Raw genomic sequence first — 18,952 nt, 5'->3', positions numbered from 1 at the left:
TACATTTTTCTCTCAAGTATTTTTCAGCTCTGACAATCATTTCCGTGATTTAGATTCAATCATTTGATCCTAATTTTTTGCTGGAAAATCAAAATCAAAAGAAATAATTTAATTTGCTCACTGCACTGCCTGAACGTTGCTCTTTACATTATCCAAATTCAAACTCTATGCCCCATGACAGGAAAATTAAATTTTCTCATTGTTAAAAAATGATCAGAATAATTCAGAAGCATGCCTCCAGGTTACGGTTTCTCTAATTACCTTGTATCTTCAATTCTTCATTAATTATATTCTGAGACATGAAAAAGTCCCTTTGTGCTCAGAGCCCATCCTAAGCTTTTTTTCTGTGCTAGGTGAATTATTTACACAGGAAATCTTATAACTGCATTTCAGTTTTGTCCCTGAAGTTGCTGCCCTTTTGGTCATTTTAATCTCATTCTTCTCAGAGTCAATTTCCTACCATTTAGAACAAGCATCCAGACCGTTAGCCTACCCACATACCAAGATCTCGTCACCTGTCACTGAATTCCTTTGTGACCTAGTTAAATGACATTTTGGGGGGGGAGACGGTCACAGGAATGATACAGCTTTAAAAATCTCTGCCTGGAGAAGGAGCTCCTGAAATTGATCAGGGGCTCGGCTTCATTAGAAAATAACTGGGTGAGAGAAAGGATGAACCTCAACACGGATGTGCAACTGCATCAAGGTCCCGTACCTCTTATCTGTGCAAAACACATTTATTTAAATAAGAGGCTGGAAAATGCTCCAAAGAGTTTTCTGGCAAAGCATGACTCCAGAGAACACTGGAGCATTGACTCAAAGGATTTATCTTTTTTATTAATAGCTTTAATCTTTATGAACTGAACTGTTCCTCCAGCAGCCAGACTAGTTGGGGCTCTTGGAAATGATGAAAGCTGCTTCTATACAGGGGGGCCAGGATGAAAATTAGGAAAAATCATATGTGGCTACGATTTGAGTGTTTCTTATTTGTCAGACACTCTGTATGCATTGCCTCATTGCCTTCCTGTAACCTACCTGTCTTACAGACGAAGCAACTGAAGTACATACAGAGTGATTAAGTAACTGACCCAAGTTCACACAGCTGGTATGTATCAGAGTCCAAGTCAAAAGTCCAGCCTTGCTTCCCAGACATTCATGTATATACATACATACATATCACCTGGAGAACTTCTTAACATGCAGATTCTGATTCCGTGGGGCTGGGATTCTGTACTTCTAGCAAGCTCCCTGCTGAGGTTGATGCGGCCAGTCCAGGGACCACTGTTTGAGAAGCAGGGTGGTAGAGCCTAACTCCACAGCCGCTAAAGCAATACATTATAGTTCCTGCCGATGTTCCTTTTCTGTTTTCAACTGACAAAAGCTCATATGGAAATTCATGTTTTAAGGCTTCCTTTGAGTTTTTCTACATCACACAGAGATAAACAATCTTCAGGTTCAAGGTTGTGGAATAACGATGGCTCAGACACGGACTGATATTATGAGAACCTCAGCATTCAAGCTCTGTAGAATCTGCTTACATTTTTCTTGCCAAAATCTGTCTTGCCTGGACCCTCCTGTTCAAATGTACAGCCTGAAAGCCAGGCATTTAGTGTTTCAGTGAGAATGAGTCCTTGGTGGTTCTGCCGGTCAGCTGTCTGGCCTTCCTCTGTGAGCCCTGCCCTGCACAGGCAGAGAGGAGTGACACATGTGACAATATTTATAGAACATGAGACTTAACGGGTCATTTCTCATGGTGGCAGCAAGTTGCCATAGCAGTCCCCAACCTAGGAGCTCCTAAGAATCTAGAGCAGCAGTATGGCCTCTGGAACATGGGGCCAGCTCCAGGTCCTTGGTGGAGAGAGTGAGTTATATGTTGCTACACACTGTGTGTAACTATTGGTGGGATTATCATTTGATGAAACCATTTCGAAAGCAATTAACGTGGGAGAAACACTCAGACTTGAAAATGGACATATTCTTTGACCAAAAAATTCTGCTTCCAGAATCCATCCTTCAGAAATCCTAACACATGTGCACATTTACATAAGAATGTTCGTGGGAGCCTTGTCTGTAATATCCAAACATTAAAGCAGTCCAGCTAGAAGAGCATGATTAACTTATACGTGGAATCTAAAAAGTAAAACCAACGAATGAATATAACAAAATAGAAACACGTTCACAGATATAGAGAAGAAACTAGTGGTTACCAGTGGGGAGAGGGAGGGGGAGAGGGACAAAATAGGTGTGTGGAATTAAGAGATACAAACTACTATGTATAAAATAGATAAGTAACAAGGATATATTGTACAGTGCAGGGAAATATAGCCAATATCTTGTAGTAACTTTCAATGGAGTATAATTCATAAAAGTATTGAATCACTATGTTGCACACCTGAAACTAATATAATATTGTAAATCAACTATATTTCAATAAGAAAAGAAGGGCATGATTACATAAAATTAAGGATAATCATGTTGTGGAAAATAATGCAGCCATTAAGCACAAGACAGCACTGACCTGCGAAGGTATCTAAAACAGGGTGTTAAGCGAACACAGCAAGTTTCAGGACAATATATAAAATAGGATCCTATCACGTAACTCCCTCCCATCTACATATGTGTATTTGTACATATACAAGAAGTCTTCATTATCTGAACCCCTCACTGTTAGGAGGTTGAGTGGGGAAGCAAAGGTATTCACACTAAGAAAACATTCACCAATGAACTGAAAACCTGTAGAAATAATTTCTACTCCAACATCTCTCCCTGCTTAACCCTGGGATCAGGGTCTGTGACACTCTGCCTCTAGCTGATCATGGGTTCTGTATACTTAGTGTCAGTTCAATCAATGCAACTGACTGCCAAATGAAAGGGCACAACTTGAAAACGATGCAGGATTTCAAGAAGCCTGAGACAGGGACATGGGAGGAGAGCTATTTGAATCTTGGGGAATGTGGTAGACAAACGAGGGGCTTACAGATCAGAAAACATATAAATAAGAAATCATTAAGAAAGATCACAAAAAAACACATGATAGAGAATAATTTGAATATAAAGGGTTTAAAAAAATGCCCCCTACATTTTTAAAGAAATGATCCCCTTTGTTTTGGAGGTAGAGGTCGGGGGGTGGGGGACATCAGTTGAAAGTGCGGGGGACCATTCATGCTTTGCTTTGGATGCCTTTGTACTGTTTCTGTCTTTGCGTAAGAAAGCAGTCATCTATTACTTGGAGCAATATTCTTTAAAATTCCAAAAAGTATATTCATAAAGATTCTCCTTTTAAAAAAATGTTAATACATATCTATATAGACAAAGTCCTAAAATAATATACTCTGATATACAAGTGATCATTTTTAGAGATATATGTAGGGGTTATTTAAGACCTTCCTTTGCCTGTCTTCATTTTTCTCATTTTTGTAATGAAACTGCACTGGTTTGGAAGTAAGAAAAAGGTAAAGATAAAGATAAAGAAGAAAGGAAGGAAGGAGAAAGAAAGAAAGAAAAAAGGAAGGAAGGGAGCAAGGGAGGGAGGAAGGAAGGGAGAAAGGAGAAAGGAGAAAGGGCAGTACAAAAAATTAAAGGGACATTTTAAAAAAATGTTTTAGAATTTTCTATTTCTAAGCCACTTCTTCCTGCTTGGTTTGTTAGCTGTTTTAATTTTGAGACCAGTTTGTTCCAAGTTATCATTTATTGTTAGATACTTAGGTTGTTCCAAATCTTCTTTATTAAAAACAGTACGGAGCAGGCATAATTGGCTGAAAATTAATTGGAATTTATTTATTTATTTTGAGTTTCAAGGTATTAAGTCTTGGAATTTACTTTCCCCATACTCCCTGCTCTTTCACAATGCGGTGAGCAGGGGAACGAAATGCAAGAGTTTGTAATACGTGTTCTATTTTTATTTACTTTAAAAAAATCCTTTAAATCTTACTATGCTTCAATTATCTTGTCTACAATGTAGGTTTATTAATTTTAATTCTAATAGCATACAACAGGATTAGTGTCTCTGACACATAAAAATATAACGCTGTGAAAATAGGAAATGTTAAACGTGAAAGGTAGGAAGCCAGCCTAAGCACAATGGCTGCTCAGTATCCTGGAATTACCTTGATTACTGTTATTTTCTTTCCTTCTGTCTTTCTTTTAACATCTTTATTGGAGTATAATTGCTTTACAATGGTGTGTTAGTTTCTGCTGTATAACAAAGTGAATCAGTTACACGTACACATATATCCCCACATCTCCTCCCTCTTGTATCTCCCTCCCACCCTCCCTATCCCATCCCTCTAGGTGGTCACAAAGCACCGAGCTGATCTCCCTGTGCTATGCTGCTGCTTCCCACTAGCTATCTATTTTACATTTGGTAGTGTATACATGTCAATGCTACCCTCTCACTTCGTCCCAGCTTACCCTTCCTCCTTCCCATGTCCTCAAGTCCATTCTCTACATCTGCCATCTGCATCTTTATTCCTGTCCTGCCCCTAGGTTCATCAGAACCTTTTTTTTTTTTAGATTCCATATATATGTGTTAGCATACGCTATTTGTTTCTCTCTTTCTGACTTACTTCACTCTGTATGACAGACTCTAGGTCCATCCACCTCACTACAAATAACTCCATTTCGTTTCTTTTGATGGCTGAGTAATATTCCATTGTATATATGTGCCACATCTTCTTTATCCATTCATCTGTTGATGGACACCTAGGTTGCTTCCATGTCCTGGCTATTGTAAATAGAGCTGCAATGAACATTGTGGTACATGACTCTTTCTGAATTATGGTTTTCTCAGGGTATATGCTCAGTAGTGGGATTGTTGGGTCATATGGTAGTTCTATTTTTAGTGTTTTAAGGAACGTCCATACTGTTCTCCATAGTGGCTGTATCAATTGACATTCCCACCCACAGTACAAGAGGGTTCCCTTTTCTCCACACCCTCTCCAGCATTTATTGTTTGTAGATTTTTTGATGATGGCCATTCTGACCAGTGTGAGGGTGATACCTCATTGTGGTTTTGATTTGCATTTCTCTAATGATTAGTGATGTTGAGCATCCTTTCATGTGTTTGTTGGCCGTCTGTATATCTTCTTTGGAGAAATGTCTATTTAGATCTTCTGCCCATTTTTGGATTGGATTGTTTGTTTTTTTGATATTGAGCTGCATGAGCTGCTTGTATACTTTGGAAATTAATCCTTTGTCAGTTGCTTCGTTTGCAAATATTTTCTCCCATTCTGAGGGTTGTCTTTTCGTCTTGTTTATGGTTTCCTTTGCTGTGCAAAAGCTTTTAAGTGTCATTAGGTCCCATTTGTTTATGTTTGTTTTTATTTCCATTTCTCTAGGAGGTGGGTCAAAAAGGATCTTGCTGTGATTTATATCAAAGAGTGTTCTTCCTATGCTTTCCTCTGTAATTGGAATTTAAAAAGCAAAAGAATGGAGACAGAAATGGAAGAATTTTGAGAAATAGTCCAAAGTGCTTCAAGATGAATATCGAGGTTGGAAAACTGCCCTGTTGTGCACCAAAAGCAGCAGTTATACAAAACTAGTGACTGGAGATGACAATTTTTGCTGAAATCACTACTGCAGAGCACCATCTATTGATCGGCTTGCTTTCACCCAGTTGTTTTGGCAGAATTGTGTTGGTTGGATCTTTTGCTTCCACAGAGAAGGGCAGGTAAAGATCTGAAGAGCCCCAGGCCACATGGAGCGTCCCATGAAAAATAGAGGTTGTTAATTGCAAAGAGTTTGGACAATCAGGGGAAGCAACAATTTAACAGAAATTTTGGAGCGTCTTTGTGGGAACTAGCAGGCCTGATGCTGTTCTCTGAAAGCCCTGCTCACAGGTGGGCCCTTGGCTTGTGTTTGGGAAACTGAATTTCAGGAGGGGTTCCCATCATTTCGTTTATGCTGAACACCTGCATTCCTCCTGGGAGTCTGGAATTTTGGTACAACCCAGGCGAAGGCTGCTGACAAGACCAGCCTTCAATGATACCCTGGATGATGAATGTCTAATGAGCTCCCCTGGTTGACAGTATTTCATAGTCATGAGTAGAACTCTATGTTGAGTCCTGAGTTGTCCTAGGCAATCACTGAACCTGGGAGTGGTCTTGGCACCCCTGACCCAGGCACAGAAAAAGAAAATTACCTTCCCATAGAGACCTGTTTCCAAGCTAAAAACCAGCCCCTTTATTTCAAAGAACCAGGAGAGAATGGAGATCGACATAAAAAATCTTTTCCTTTTCCTCTTTCCCTAGCTGGACCAATGTTATTTCTTAACTGACATCTCTGGGTGGCCTTACCATTTTGGAGGTACAGATGGAGATTGAAACAAATTCTCTTTCTGCTAAGGGTGGCCATGGGAGAGACACGGACATGAATATTTTCCTGCTGCTCAATTCACAAACACATCACTGTGCTGTTGGGTTGAAAGGCAGGAGACTTCAAGCATTCTCAACACCTGTGTCTCTTGAAACCTTTCTCACTGCAGTTACTAAGTTCACCAAAACGAGGAAGGATTTATAAGATCAAGGGGATTTAGCTGGAGACATCATTGATTAATTTTTCAATCAAAAATGTCTAATATGGGCCTGTATTATACTGGGAACCTGGGAAACAAAGACAGTGAAGGCTCAACTCTGCCTTCTGGTCTAATGCAGGAGCCAGCGGTCTGCTGGTGTTGGCTTATACTGATTTTCTAGAGCCCACTGTTAGAGTCCCAGGAATCTGTGAGCCAGTTCACATTACCTTGGTAGTCTGAAACCAGCCATGATACAAGTGTTTATACTGAACCCCAGCAGGACCCTGTGGGGTTCCCGGGCATGGAAGTCTTTCTGTGTCCCCTGCTTCTTGTTTGTAGGGAATAGGCTTCAGCCTCCATGACCTTCCCTGAGTTCCAAAGGGTAGGTTCAAGCAGTCGTTAATCAGGGAAGGGAGGGGATGCAGAGACAAGGGAGAAGCCACCAAGAAACAATAGTGCAGCCTTGGGACAGGATCCTGGTTCTGCCTCAAGGGATACACATAACAGTATCTTTGAGCTCTTCTGCAGAACTCAAAGCCCCAACAAATGGAAGATGTTAACTACTTGATGATGTATTCTTCGTTCCAGAGAGAAGGCCACAGTTTGATAACCTCAGGAGAACCACAGAAGCTCATCAGGAGACCACCTGAGACCAGATTAAAGGATTGCACACCCTGCTCCTCCTCAGCAACCCCACCCTTGAACCATTGTTATAAAACTCTTCACCAAATTCCTCCAGGTTGGGACGCACAGTTTTGAAGGGCATGAGCCCACTGTATCCCCCTTTGCCTGGCAAGCAATAAAGCTCTTCTTTTCTACTTCACCCAAAACTCTGTCTCCAAGATTCGATTTGACACTGGTGCACAGAGGCTGAGTTTTCAGCATCGAGACCATGGAAGTTGGCAAATGCAACAAATTGGTGCACCCTCTCTTTTATCCAGTTCTTCAGCATTTATGTGCCTACCAATACGTGGATGGACAAGTAACTAGAGGATCCAGCACACCTAACTCTGCCCACATGGTAAGGATTTCCAGTAAGAAGAGACTGAATGCCTAGCCAGGGGAGAGTGGATCCAGGGCTCCAGGACCCTGGTCAGGGGCAGGTAGGTGGAGTTTTGCTGCTGGTGCAGGAAAGGCCAACTCCAGGGGCGGCCCAGGGCCTGAGGAGGGGCTTTCATGCTGCTGGTGCTCAGACAGTGTGGTTCTCACAGCAGGACCTCGCCTTCCCTCACCAACGCTGGGCGGAGGGTGCCCCTCCCCTTCTGGAGTCCTTCCTGGTCTCAAGCTAACCTCTTGTAATGTCACTTCTTTGAAAGGTCAGTTTGTCCCTCCTCCCCAACTTTTTCACTCTGTATAAAAAAATTTCTAGAGCTCTGGTCTTTGGAGGAAAACTCAAGTGCTAATTGTGTCCCAAACTTTTGGATTTCTTTATTTTTTTTTTGAGGGGGGAAGAGGCTTGTTGGAAAAAGCTGCCTAGAATGCGTGGGGATGTGTTTACGAATGACTTCTGCAGAGATGTGGCCCAATGACCCTTATTTGCTCAAATCTCGAGCACTGTTTTCATTCTCATCAGGAGAAAACCCTACAGGGTATGTGCCCAGTAAGAAGCTACATAAAATTCCAACATAGGTGCACCAGAGCCAATGGAAATCTTTCTGGAGGTAAGAAGTTTCTGAGAAAACTACCATCCCTACAAATATAAGTGCCATGTGAGCAATTAGCTGAAGACAAATAAAAGGCAACACTTAAAAAGAGTCAACACAATTGCTAGTTTCATTATTTTTTCTTTTTACTTGAAAACTTGTTTTAACCATCAAATTTTGGCAGTTACAAACCTGTACACTGTTGGGTTTTTTTTTTTTTGGCTGTCTTTTTTTGTTTGTTTTTTGTTTTTCTTTCATTTTTTAGAAAAAGAACACAAGACTGAATACTGCCAACAGCATTATATGCACAAAAAAATCTATTTCCATAAGGGACAAGACCCACTTTAAGTGTTAGCTTTCCCTTTGCATAACGTTTGGTGTGTGATGTGTGTGCAAGTTTAGGTGAGTGCACATGTGTGGGAAGAAATGATGTACTTCATTCTGAATCTGAAATGGCATAAGAATCAGGTATTTAGTAACTGGGCAAAACACACTTGTTTTCTAAAATGTCAATAAAAGCATTTTCTTGGAAACAGAGAGAGTTAAATGAAAATAGTAGAACCAAAGAAAGGTTACAGTACTTTTGGAATGATTAAAAAACATCATTTTCAAATCTAAAATGCTTTGTGTGTGTGTGTGTAGTTACCTCAGAAGTTTGCAGATCAACAGCACGGATGACTTAGAATTATATTCGACCCCCCAAATTAAAGCATCCTGATAGGCATCAAATACAGTATATCTACAAAAGCCTGGAAAATTGAAACCATTATATACAATTTTATAAACATTTTAAACACCAAAACATACATCTTTTACAAACCAGCCTGTTTGTAACAGGTAAATTTACAAGACAATCTCTCTGATACAGTGCTTAAAAAGAACTGCTTCCATTTCAGAACACATTTGAACATGTTTGTCACTTCCCGAAATGCAGTATTATGGGCTCATAAAATTGTTAAATAGTAGCAATTCAGGTGTTTGTTTGCCAGAGGGTACTACAGTACATACTAATGGGTCCAAACACGCTCCAAATGACTCTATGATTCTCGAGTGCATTCTAAACACTGGAAGAGACTAATTATGGCCTTTGTGTAATATTACATACTTGTAATTATTGCTTTTCATTATTACATAAGGAAAGAAAATCTTATTCTTTTCCTATCTCTTAGCTAGCTGGCTAAATGTTAACTGATGCCAAATCCACACATGGAGACTTTAAACCCTAGAATTATACAACCAGAAGCTTAAAGACATTGTGGATTTCCACCAGAATACTGTGCAGTTGAACATTGCAGGACAAAACCCAGCACAAACATAGAACCCGCCTTCTCACAGACCACACAAAATGATGACGCTAAAAAAATGCCTCTTCAAATCTCCATTTCTCATGGTTTGAAGCTAAAAACGTAAAACATAAAAGCCTAACCACTTTAGCAATATCTGTGCACTGGGAGGGCAGCAGAGCGGAGAGCCCAGACAATTATCTGGGCAACCCATGCAAAATGAACACCAGATCTTCCTGAATTATTTCCCATGAAAGTGCTTTCTGGGTCCTAAGTGATTTATTTTGCTAATGTCTATTCCCCGACGTTGATTATGTAGACTCAGCATTAGTGGGGGCAGTGGGCGGGGTGAGGGTGGGAAGTAAACAGGAGTTGGCCAATAGTGTTTTCCTTGCTTTTTTTCCCAGGCTCTGCTAGTGATTCCCTAGGGTGGTTCCAGGTAAGTTCCAGGAATGCATCATCAATTCCCTTTCTAGGTCTTCACCCTGATTGTCTGATAGGGTAAACCTCAGATGCATAGACTTGACCTGTTCATATCACTAAGTCTTCCTCAATGGCATTTCATGAACCGGCGGGATATGAGTACATGGAAAGCTGGCATGGAACGAAACTCAGCAGAAAAATACTCATAGGAGAGAGCAAATAAATTCAACACCTATTTTATTTATCTTTTACAGCCCCATAGCTTCTGCTTACTATATGACAAACATCACTGGTCCAGCTATTCTCAACCTAATCAGAATGTGTGCAATACAAGTAAAGTGCCTACAATAGGCTATGGAAAATGGCTTCCAGAGGTAGCACATACATGTTAGAAAAATATGTATGGGAAAGATACTAATTGGCTTAAATCTGTCCCACGTGGTTCAGCGTGGTGAATGGGTTAGGAATAAAGACCAGGACGGGGAGGGGGGAAAAAGAAGAAAAATAAATGCACCTAGTAGGTAATATAATCAAAGTTTCACTGAATTTGCTGACTGGTCTTAGTTCCATTCTGTAATTATCATTCCATCCTCATTTTAGAAAACATTCATTTGGCGAAAGCAGTTTTGATAGATGTCCAAAGAAATGTGTGAATTCTGTAACTGCACCTTTCCTATGGGGGCTGCAAGGAAACCTAGGATCATGAGGCTTCCAGAGAAATACTCTCCATGAGTTCTCTCTTCTAGTATATTCCAAAGCAGGAATGGTGAGAAATCAGAAGGTCTAGCAGAAGCAGGCAGATACCATGCCCCAGGCAGTTTAGTGGTGAACAATGTTAATAGGAAGAATACTGGCCAAATGGATGGGTTCTAGTTCTTGCTCAGATACTTACCTTCCTGTGTGAGCTTGGGCAAGTCCCTTCCCCTCTCTGGGTATGTTTACTTTTTTATAAAATAAGGGGATTGGACAAGCAGACCTTAAGGACCCTTCCAGCACTTGAATCAGTGGTCACCCCACCTAGTTCCATCTTGGCCTGACTGCAAACCATTTCAGAATCTACTGGGAAAGCTAATTATCCAAAAAGTGAAAAGATGTCACGTGTTTAAAGATAATGAATCAAAGTATGACACAAGGTTATCTGGGATACATTTAGCCGCAGAGCTACTCTGCAGAAAATCAGGGGAAGATATCCTGAAGAAAGAGGTATTTTATATAGGTCAGAGCCAAGAGTGGGCACAATTTTCATGGGTGACTTCACAACCGCATTAGGATCTATTTATTCCTTCATTACTGTGTTGGTCAGGCACTCTGCCTGGAGGGGATGCTGTGTAAGCAGGACTGACTCATGGGCATTAATCTCCTTCTAATATTTCCTGGGGGCAAGAAATGAATTGTTGGTTTTACTTTGATTGTTTTTTTATGTCATTGCATTATCGAAACTGTAGCAGTTCTATTCTAGACCATTAGTTCGTCATTTTCTCCATGATTCTTGCAAATGGTTTCTTACATAAGAAAAATATCAAAGACTTTATTCTCCCAAGCAGCCTTAGTGAAATTCATTTATTTCAAGACCACAGTGCGGATAATGCTTCCATGAGTAGGGATGACTAAGAGATAGGAAGAGGAGAAAAGCTGAAAAATCTGTGAAGTTTATGCATATACTCAGGAAGCTTGGGAATGAAAAGGAGTTTTTTTTTTTTCTTAACCACGAACTTTCAGAAACACTGACTACTGCAAAGAAGTGGACTGAACACAACTGAAGCAATTAAAAATGTCTGAGTGGATGACACACAGATCAGGACGGTACGGTGGACACATCAATGCCATATGTCATCAAAAACTGTGGACACAGAGATTTGCTCATATGCAGAGAGTGCAAATATGCATTTATTTAACCATGGCCGCTGCGCACGTGGCCACGATCTGATTGAAGCAAAAGAGGAAAGTCACTCAACTCGTCAACTTTAAGCTTCGACTACCGGGTTATTGTATTTCCAGTGGGCTGATTCTCCTGTCAAATTTGGAAACTCAAGGCTAAAGCCCACAGGTCAGATGAGAGGAGAACCCCAGGGTGTAATGAAACTTTACACATTTTTCAAATGAGAGTTTAGTTCTGGAAAATTATAACAAAATACAGTTGGTTTTTTTTTTTCCTAAGAAAGTACAGTTTTGCTTCAAGTTAATATAAATGGCAGTACCAAAATAAAGTTAACTGAACCGGAATAAAATATGGCATTTGGTGTTTCTCTAATATCATCAAGATCAGAGAAATTGGAAGGTTGGCCTCGTTGGCAGGATTTTTAACATAGTCCATAACCTAAAACCTTCCCGTCAGCTTTCCTCAAGAGCAGCCTTATTGAGTGCAAGCACATATTTGTACATAGGACCAGAAACACACACTATTATAATTTACACACAAGAACTATCTACTTTCTTCTCCTTTTTTAAAAACATAATTGCATTTATAGTGATGATGCTATCAGTTTAAAACAATACGTACCTTTTATCTGCATTATCAAGAATTGTGATTATCTAGCTGAAAACTTTGAAAGTATTATATTTTCTTTTTTTCCCTGAATTTGTGAATTCTGCTTAAACCTCTCAATATCTCTCATTCTAGAGACCAATGTACCAAAATATTCCTTTATTTGTCTCTTTATTTCCTGATTCTCAGAACAAAGGCCAATTTCTGCAGCAATGTTAAAATTAAAGTTACAGCCAAGAATATTTACTGGAAAACACAAAGACAGATAATCACATTCTTTCTAATGTTTGCACAACCTACAAAATGGTACCCAAATATCCTCACGTATTCCTCTTCATTGATATCTTTCTCAAAGATCATAAAATCCAACTATATTATATTGGATGCTTAACACAAACAAACAAAAATAACTGAGCATACTAAACATGTTACCCAAACCTAATTTTATAGCTGAAAATTGGGCAGCTTATTTAAAAAAAACAAAAAAAGAGAGTTGATTTGAAAGCCTTCATCCCATTTTCTTATTTGTTTAATAATATTTATTCCTCTTTTCTTTTGCCTAAGAGACTAACTTTTCCAACAATCATAACTACTGTTTTCATTCCCCCCTTCCCATTGGCTCAAAATTACATGTAACAATGCCTCTTGGCTTGTTGCCAGTTATTAATACTGCAAGGACCGATGCTGTAACACTTTCCAGGGCACAGTACTGCACAAAGCCATACAGGTGGACTGTATAACGATGGGTGAAATTGTTTCCCCCTTTAAAAACTAGGTGCGTCTTGTCGGTCATGAGCGCAAGGATGCACTGCCAGGGTGATGGGTCACCTCTCAGAAACAATTTCTGAACCTTTCCTTTTCAGCCAACTAGAGTCGAGCTTGCTTGTGACAGGATGGCTCGCGAAGAAGTTCCCAGCAGAAAATACCGCATTTCCCGCTCGCTCAACACAGGACCCTTCGTGGAGATGGGAGCCCAGCCAGTCTACCTCCGCGTTTCTGTAACAAACCGCGCGCATCACCCGAGCGCATCCTCTACACTTGGGTCTGGTGCTGGGTCTCCATAAAGGGAATGTGAAGGCTGGCGAGGCTGAGCTCCCCGACGCTCTCATAGTCACTCATGGCTACTTCGGAGTTGTCGAAGCCGCAGCTGGCTGACACATCCGAGGACGAGGTGCCTCTGGAATTGTGCAAGGAGAGAGACACACTGTCTGCTGGGCCCGCTGCTGTCTCTGTGCCCTGGTTCATGCTCACGGCAAAAGTACTGAATTCACAGGTGGCGGGAGGGCCCACCAAATCCGTTTCGTTGGGGAAGGGGTGGGGAGGGAGATACTGGCTGGGATGGAACTGGGGCCTTCTCCTGCAGTCTGGGCTCAGCGTGCTGGCCAGTGAGACCGGCTGGGAGGGCGGCAGGGCCTCGTACTGGTCTGGGAAGTCCTCTGGCAGGGGTGGGGGCAGCTGGTCCTGACTCAAGAACTCCTCTTCGTGGGGGGGTGGGTACTCGCTGTCGATGTCGTAGCCGCCCAGGTAGTAATCGCTCTCCAGCTCCCGCGTGCTGCCCTGGTGAGCGGAGCCTCCCTCCTGGTTCTCGTAGTTGGGTACCTCTTCTATGTCCGACAGGCGGGCCCCCGGCATCCAGTCTGAGGTGTCCCAGTGATAGGCTGTGAGAGAGAAGCTGTGTCAGTGAGTTTCCTCCAGAATGGAGCTGGAGTCAGGGCTCAGAAAGGAGCAGGCAAGGAACCTGACATGCAATTCTTAACATCCAGGAGACCCTAAGAAGCCAGGGTCACCCGCATGCTTTTTACAAGGGTCTCTCAGGACCAGCCATGCTCTGGCCCGGGAAGTACAAGGCAATGGCATCTCTGAGGATGACACCTGGCTGCTGCAGCGTCTCCCACTCAGCCATGCCGGAAGCGATGGCCAGCGAGGGCATGCCGAGCAAACAACAGTTCTAGAACCCTCTCTCCTCTTCCTAGCCATAGGCTAAGTGCACATCCAGGCTGGCAACATGCTCAAAGAGGGAGATGCATCAGCCGTCCTGTGGACCACAGGAGGCAGGGAGATGTGCGTGCAAACGGATGACTTGCTGGAGCAGGGGAGAGGCTGGGGGAGGGAGGGTGCTGGGCTGGGGGCTTTCACCTCCAGTACCAAGCACACAAGACACCTGGAACATGCACAATTCAGATCAAAGAAACTCAGAAAAGATGGAAGGAGAGTGACAGGGTAAGAACAAACTCAGCAATTCCAAACGCATAAGTAACATGTTATGCTGGGGGCATGGCAGAATCACCTCGGTTGTAGTTCTGTCCTTGATCCGTGACAGACACTGTTCAAATACAAAGTGAGAAGTAAAACTGACAGTCCAAGTCATGTGAAGAAGGTACAATAGAACATTTTAGATGGCGTAAAAAAATGTTCCTATTTCTCCTTGTTGTTATTTGCGAAACGAAAAGATAAATCGCATTTGTACCAGGCCCTAACAGTATTAAATCACTAATAAAAGTTACCTGATTGAAATCAATTCCCATAATATTGTAGTTTTGAATGATTTCTTAAATATCCTCAGCTCACAGTAGGTGCTCAATCAATACATGTTGAATGTAAGAATGAATTTAGTATTAATCTGGATTTCAATTAAGTGGGTACTCTTCTCTCGGAAGGGATTTTATAAAAAGAGTACCTCACATGTTAAAAGAATTATGAACTGGATTTTTTTTCAAAATTGTAAAATTCACTCCAATCCAGAGAGAGACATTCAGTGTCTCATTTGAAACCACCTCTACTGCCCCCTCTGTTGCCAGCTGATTAAAATCACCTCTAGTTCATAAAATAAATAAGCTACAAAGATATATTGTACAGCACAGGAAATATAGATGATATTTTACAATAACTATAAATGGAGTATAACCTTCAAATATTGTGAATTGCTATGTTGTACATGTGAAACTTATATAACATTGTACTATACTATACTTCAATTAAAAAAAAAAAATCACCCCTAGTTCAAAGTAACAAGGAAGTGATAGTTCCAAAAGGTTAACTCTGCACAAAGAAATGCTATGGAAGAAAACAGTAAATACCTTCATTCTCTATAGTGTCAACTACATTGTTGACAAGCTGAATGACAGTCACTATGGATGCTTGTGGCCACGAAAAGAAGACAGGAGGGAGGAGAAGGACAGCTTCAGGTTAGTTATGTATTTTAAACATACATTCACTTAACAACAACAATGGTAACAACAAAGGCACAGCATGCAAACACCCAAAGCTTCCCATAGTCCATCCATTGGACTCCAGTGGACACTTTCATCCCCCTGGCTTCTTGGAGGAAGGGAAACAGCAGCAAATCCGGGGCCAGTCCTCCTGAAAGGCATGATCTGCAGGAATTGCTGGGTCATAAATTCACACCTCGTGGCCCAGTGAAATCAATCTAGGAAGGCAAAGGCCATAAGCTTATGCTAATTTCTCATTAGTGACTCCCAAAGGCTCCAAGGAAGATCTCACTATTCCCAGGGATAATTACTTGCCGGTCAGCCATGCTGCTCCGAGCCAAATGCCAGTGATGAGGGAGAACCTTTGCAGCACTGATGGTTTCACACTCACATGACGCCACCGATAGCCTAGAACGACCCGAGGCCCAGATCCCACCCGTAGAGTGTAGATGGGAGTCAGCATTTGGCCTCTGAAATAGTCAGAAACTGGGAAGGAGGTTTCTGTGCTCATATGGGTTGCCTTAGCACCTGATACCGGTAGCTTCTGAAGGGGTGATCAGGCACTTTAGGAAGCCTGCTTTAGTCAGGACCAACCTAGAATGCTAAGCCTGAAAGCCCAAGGGTGTGATGAAGAAGAGCCTGCGAGAATAGTCAACCAGGCATCATCGCTGGAGCTGCTGCCTGGAGTTTGGAAACACTACGTTCTTGGCTGCTTCTACATAAAATGCAAACCAGCGACAACTTTTCTTCTGGCTGGGGATGAGGAAGGGAGTAAACACCAAGGCAAAGAAATCTGGAGGCCTGTCTCTTACCTTCTGAGATCGCTCAGAAGAAATCCACTGTTACATGGTTTGTTCCCCCAGTGGTCAGATACACTGAGGTTTCTGCACCTCTCAGGAGTGCCAGGGATTTGGGATGGAGGTGGAAGAGATTTGGGGATGGTGATGGGGAAAGTAGACTACTTTACTTCCGTGACTGCTTCTATGGCCTTGGAGCTCCCTTGTTCCTATCTTTACCTGGGGCGGGCCGGGGGCAGGTGGTGGTTGGCAAAGACTATGTCATTTTCATTTTGTTCTTCAGGGTACAAAATGCCCGGCACAGGATTCAACATTCAGGAGAAACTCAGCAAGGGTTTATGGGGTGAATGATTACCTAAATTATAAATATTCAATTTTGCCAATTGTCGATAAATGGGAAAATAGCATAAGGTATAGACTAAGGTAAGCCTGCCTGTCACTGTCAAGGACTATTTGAAATTATTCTTTGTTCACCACCATGTGGTAAACTCTCACTGTTTTATGAGCATTTCTGCACCCTTTCCCTGCCCTGGGGAGACCAACCCATCCTCCAAAGCTGGTTCCTCAAGCTCAGAAAACCCAGTCTCCTGCATTAATGCCCTCTCCATAAACATGGGTTCACAAGAGGTAGAGGCTGCAGCTTTGGAGTGTCAGTGAGGTTCATGAACCACATGGAACTGTATGCAACATTTTGGGTGTATGTGCATTTTTCTAAGGAGCTGATCCATCGTATCTAAGATAAGATTCTCCAAAGGCCCATGACCTCAAATGATTATAAGGGGGACTCAACTGAATGAAGATACCACCTCTCTGGGAAGGAGGTTCTACGGGAAGGAGGTCTTGCCTCTGAACTAATTTCTAACGATGGGGAGGTTGGATGGATAGTGAAGAGATCATCATGAGCTAGAATAAAAAAGGAAACAAATCACACTTTGCTAGAGAGCATCCTTTGGGATGAGGTAGTTCCATCATGAACCAAGTCAAAGAGGACGCATTACTGGAGGTCTGGGGGAACCTCCTCTACTTCTGCGTCTGCTCCCAGCTGCGGCTCAACGAGCGCTTGCTTTTTCAGCCGACACGCAACAGTGGAGCCCAGCGAAAGCTGTGAGCATGAGCAAAAGCCCACGCTCGGGCCAGGAAACAAAATGGGTCCCAACACCTTCCTCTCAACCAGTGATCGCCAGCACAGGAAACAGAGCCCACCAGGGGGAACAAATCCCATGACTTCTTACCATTGTCATCACCAGAATCCGACTGGAAGGAGCTCAGGGACTGAACTTCTGAGTTGCTGCCTTTATTACTGCCTGCAAAGCAGGTCACTTCTCCTGGGTCATCAACCCCTTTGTCTTCGCGGACAGCCAGAGAGAAAGCAGAAATGACACTGGTTACCTTGTGCATATTTCCAGCCCTGTCCCCTGCCAGAGTTCACTTCTTGGGGCACTTTCATTTGCTTAGAGAAAATAATTTAGTGCACAATAGAAAATGGATTGTACCATCGGGGGCAAAGGTCTGTCAATCAAGAAATTTACATTATGGATTCGAAACCCTTAACCTGTGGTAAATGAGCTTCCAGATAGCCGACAGCCGAACGTCGCTGTTCCATCCTCAAAGGGAAGCGACTAAGTGAAGAGGGAAGCCAGGATGAAGGGGCCGGGTTGCTCTTTGCCATTCAGAGTTAATTTAGATCATTTACATGAACTGATGTGGTGTCAACACCAGGTTAAATGAGATGACTTTTAAAATAGGGGTATAAATATTTTACAGGCAAGAATGCCGTTACACTTATCCGAACTGCTCTCTCTGGGGAGCGAGTGGAGTTCTCAGCTTTGCCTTCCAGAGGGCAGCACCACATCATTTTTGGGAATGACAGCATTCGGCACTCCGGAGGACAGCAGTCAGAGGTGTGGATGTGCTCTTAGTGACACACTTCCTCCTTCTTTGCCATACAAAGAGAGCCTGTGCGCGCACACACACACAAACACACACACACATATCTACAGGGCTACTTTCTTATTTGATGGACTAAAAGAAGCAATAAAAACAGCCCATATCTTGAAGTTGTCAAGTGAAAAATGAATGAGTCGCCCAGAGACTGTCTCGCCAGCTAGCTCTGCCTTGCTTAACAAAGGGGGAAATGTAGTTGATAAAAGCTCAACAGTACTTCGGGGGGACACATGAGTTTGGGCCTGAGGTGGATTCTGGAAATAAAGCTGTCACATTACGAAGTGGGTGGAGGGAACTGATCACCAGGAAAAGCTTCAAATCATCACGGAATGTGACGGTATGAAGAGACGGGGACTCGTGATTAAGGGAACAGTTGTCCTTCTTCATGACTAGAGAAATCGCTGTTTCTTCCACAAAGTGTGCAGGCACTGCAGCTCTGCATCTGCCATTGGAGGCTGAAGCCACAGCAAAACGATGAGTTGGATAAGCAACCGATACAAGTGGACAGAGATGCCAGGGAGATAGTCACCTCCCAACAGCCACGTGGCAGAAAACATGTGCCTTGGAAAAGCACAAGGTGGGCACCAGGCTTAGCCCTGAACCCAAGGAAGGAAATGGCAAATGATCCACCCTGGTGAGTAGAGTGCTGTGCACAAA

The 18,952-nt window shown here is 42.4% G+C and overlaps 1 protein-coding gene across 5 annotated transcripts in view; it reads right to left on the bottom strand.

Moving 5' to 3' along the window:
• Positions 1-8,352: 8,352 nt before the first annotated feature.
• Positions 8,353-18,952, bottom strand: part of FAT3 (FAT atypical cadherin 3) — a 717,681-nt gene continuing 707,081 nt past the window's right edge. For 4 of the 5 annotated variants that reach the window (XM_057553401.1, XM_057553404.1, XM_057553402.1 and 1 more), the window contains 4 exons: positions 17,584-17,697; positions 15,423-15,482; positions 14,633-14,668; positions 8,353-14,003 (listed from right to left, as the gene is read on the bottom strand). In XM_057553401.1, the coding sequence (XP_057409384.1) occupies positions 13,378-14,003; positions 14,633-14,668; positions 15,423-15,482; positions 17,584-17,697 (836 nt within the window). In that variant the 3' untranslated portion in view covers positions 8,353-13,377. The remainder of the gene's footprint in view (positions 14,004-14,632; positions 14,669-15,422; positions 15,483-17,583; positions 17,698-18,952) is intronic. The other variant, XM_057553405.1, reaches the window with a different exon arrangement.

The sequence above is a fragment of the Balaenoptera acutorostrata genome, chromosome 9 (assembly GCF_949987535.1).
Source record: "Balaenoptera acutorostrata chromosome 9, mBalAcu1.1, whole genome shotgun sequence".
In the NCBI taxonomy this organism is placed as follows: Eukaryota; Metazoa; Chordata; class Mammalia; order Artiodactyla; family Balaenopteridae; genus Balaenoptera; species Balaenoptera acutorostrata.
The sequence above is the reverse complement of the archived record's forward strand: the minus strand, read 5'-3'. Positions and strand labels throughout refer to the sequence as shown.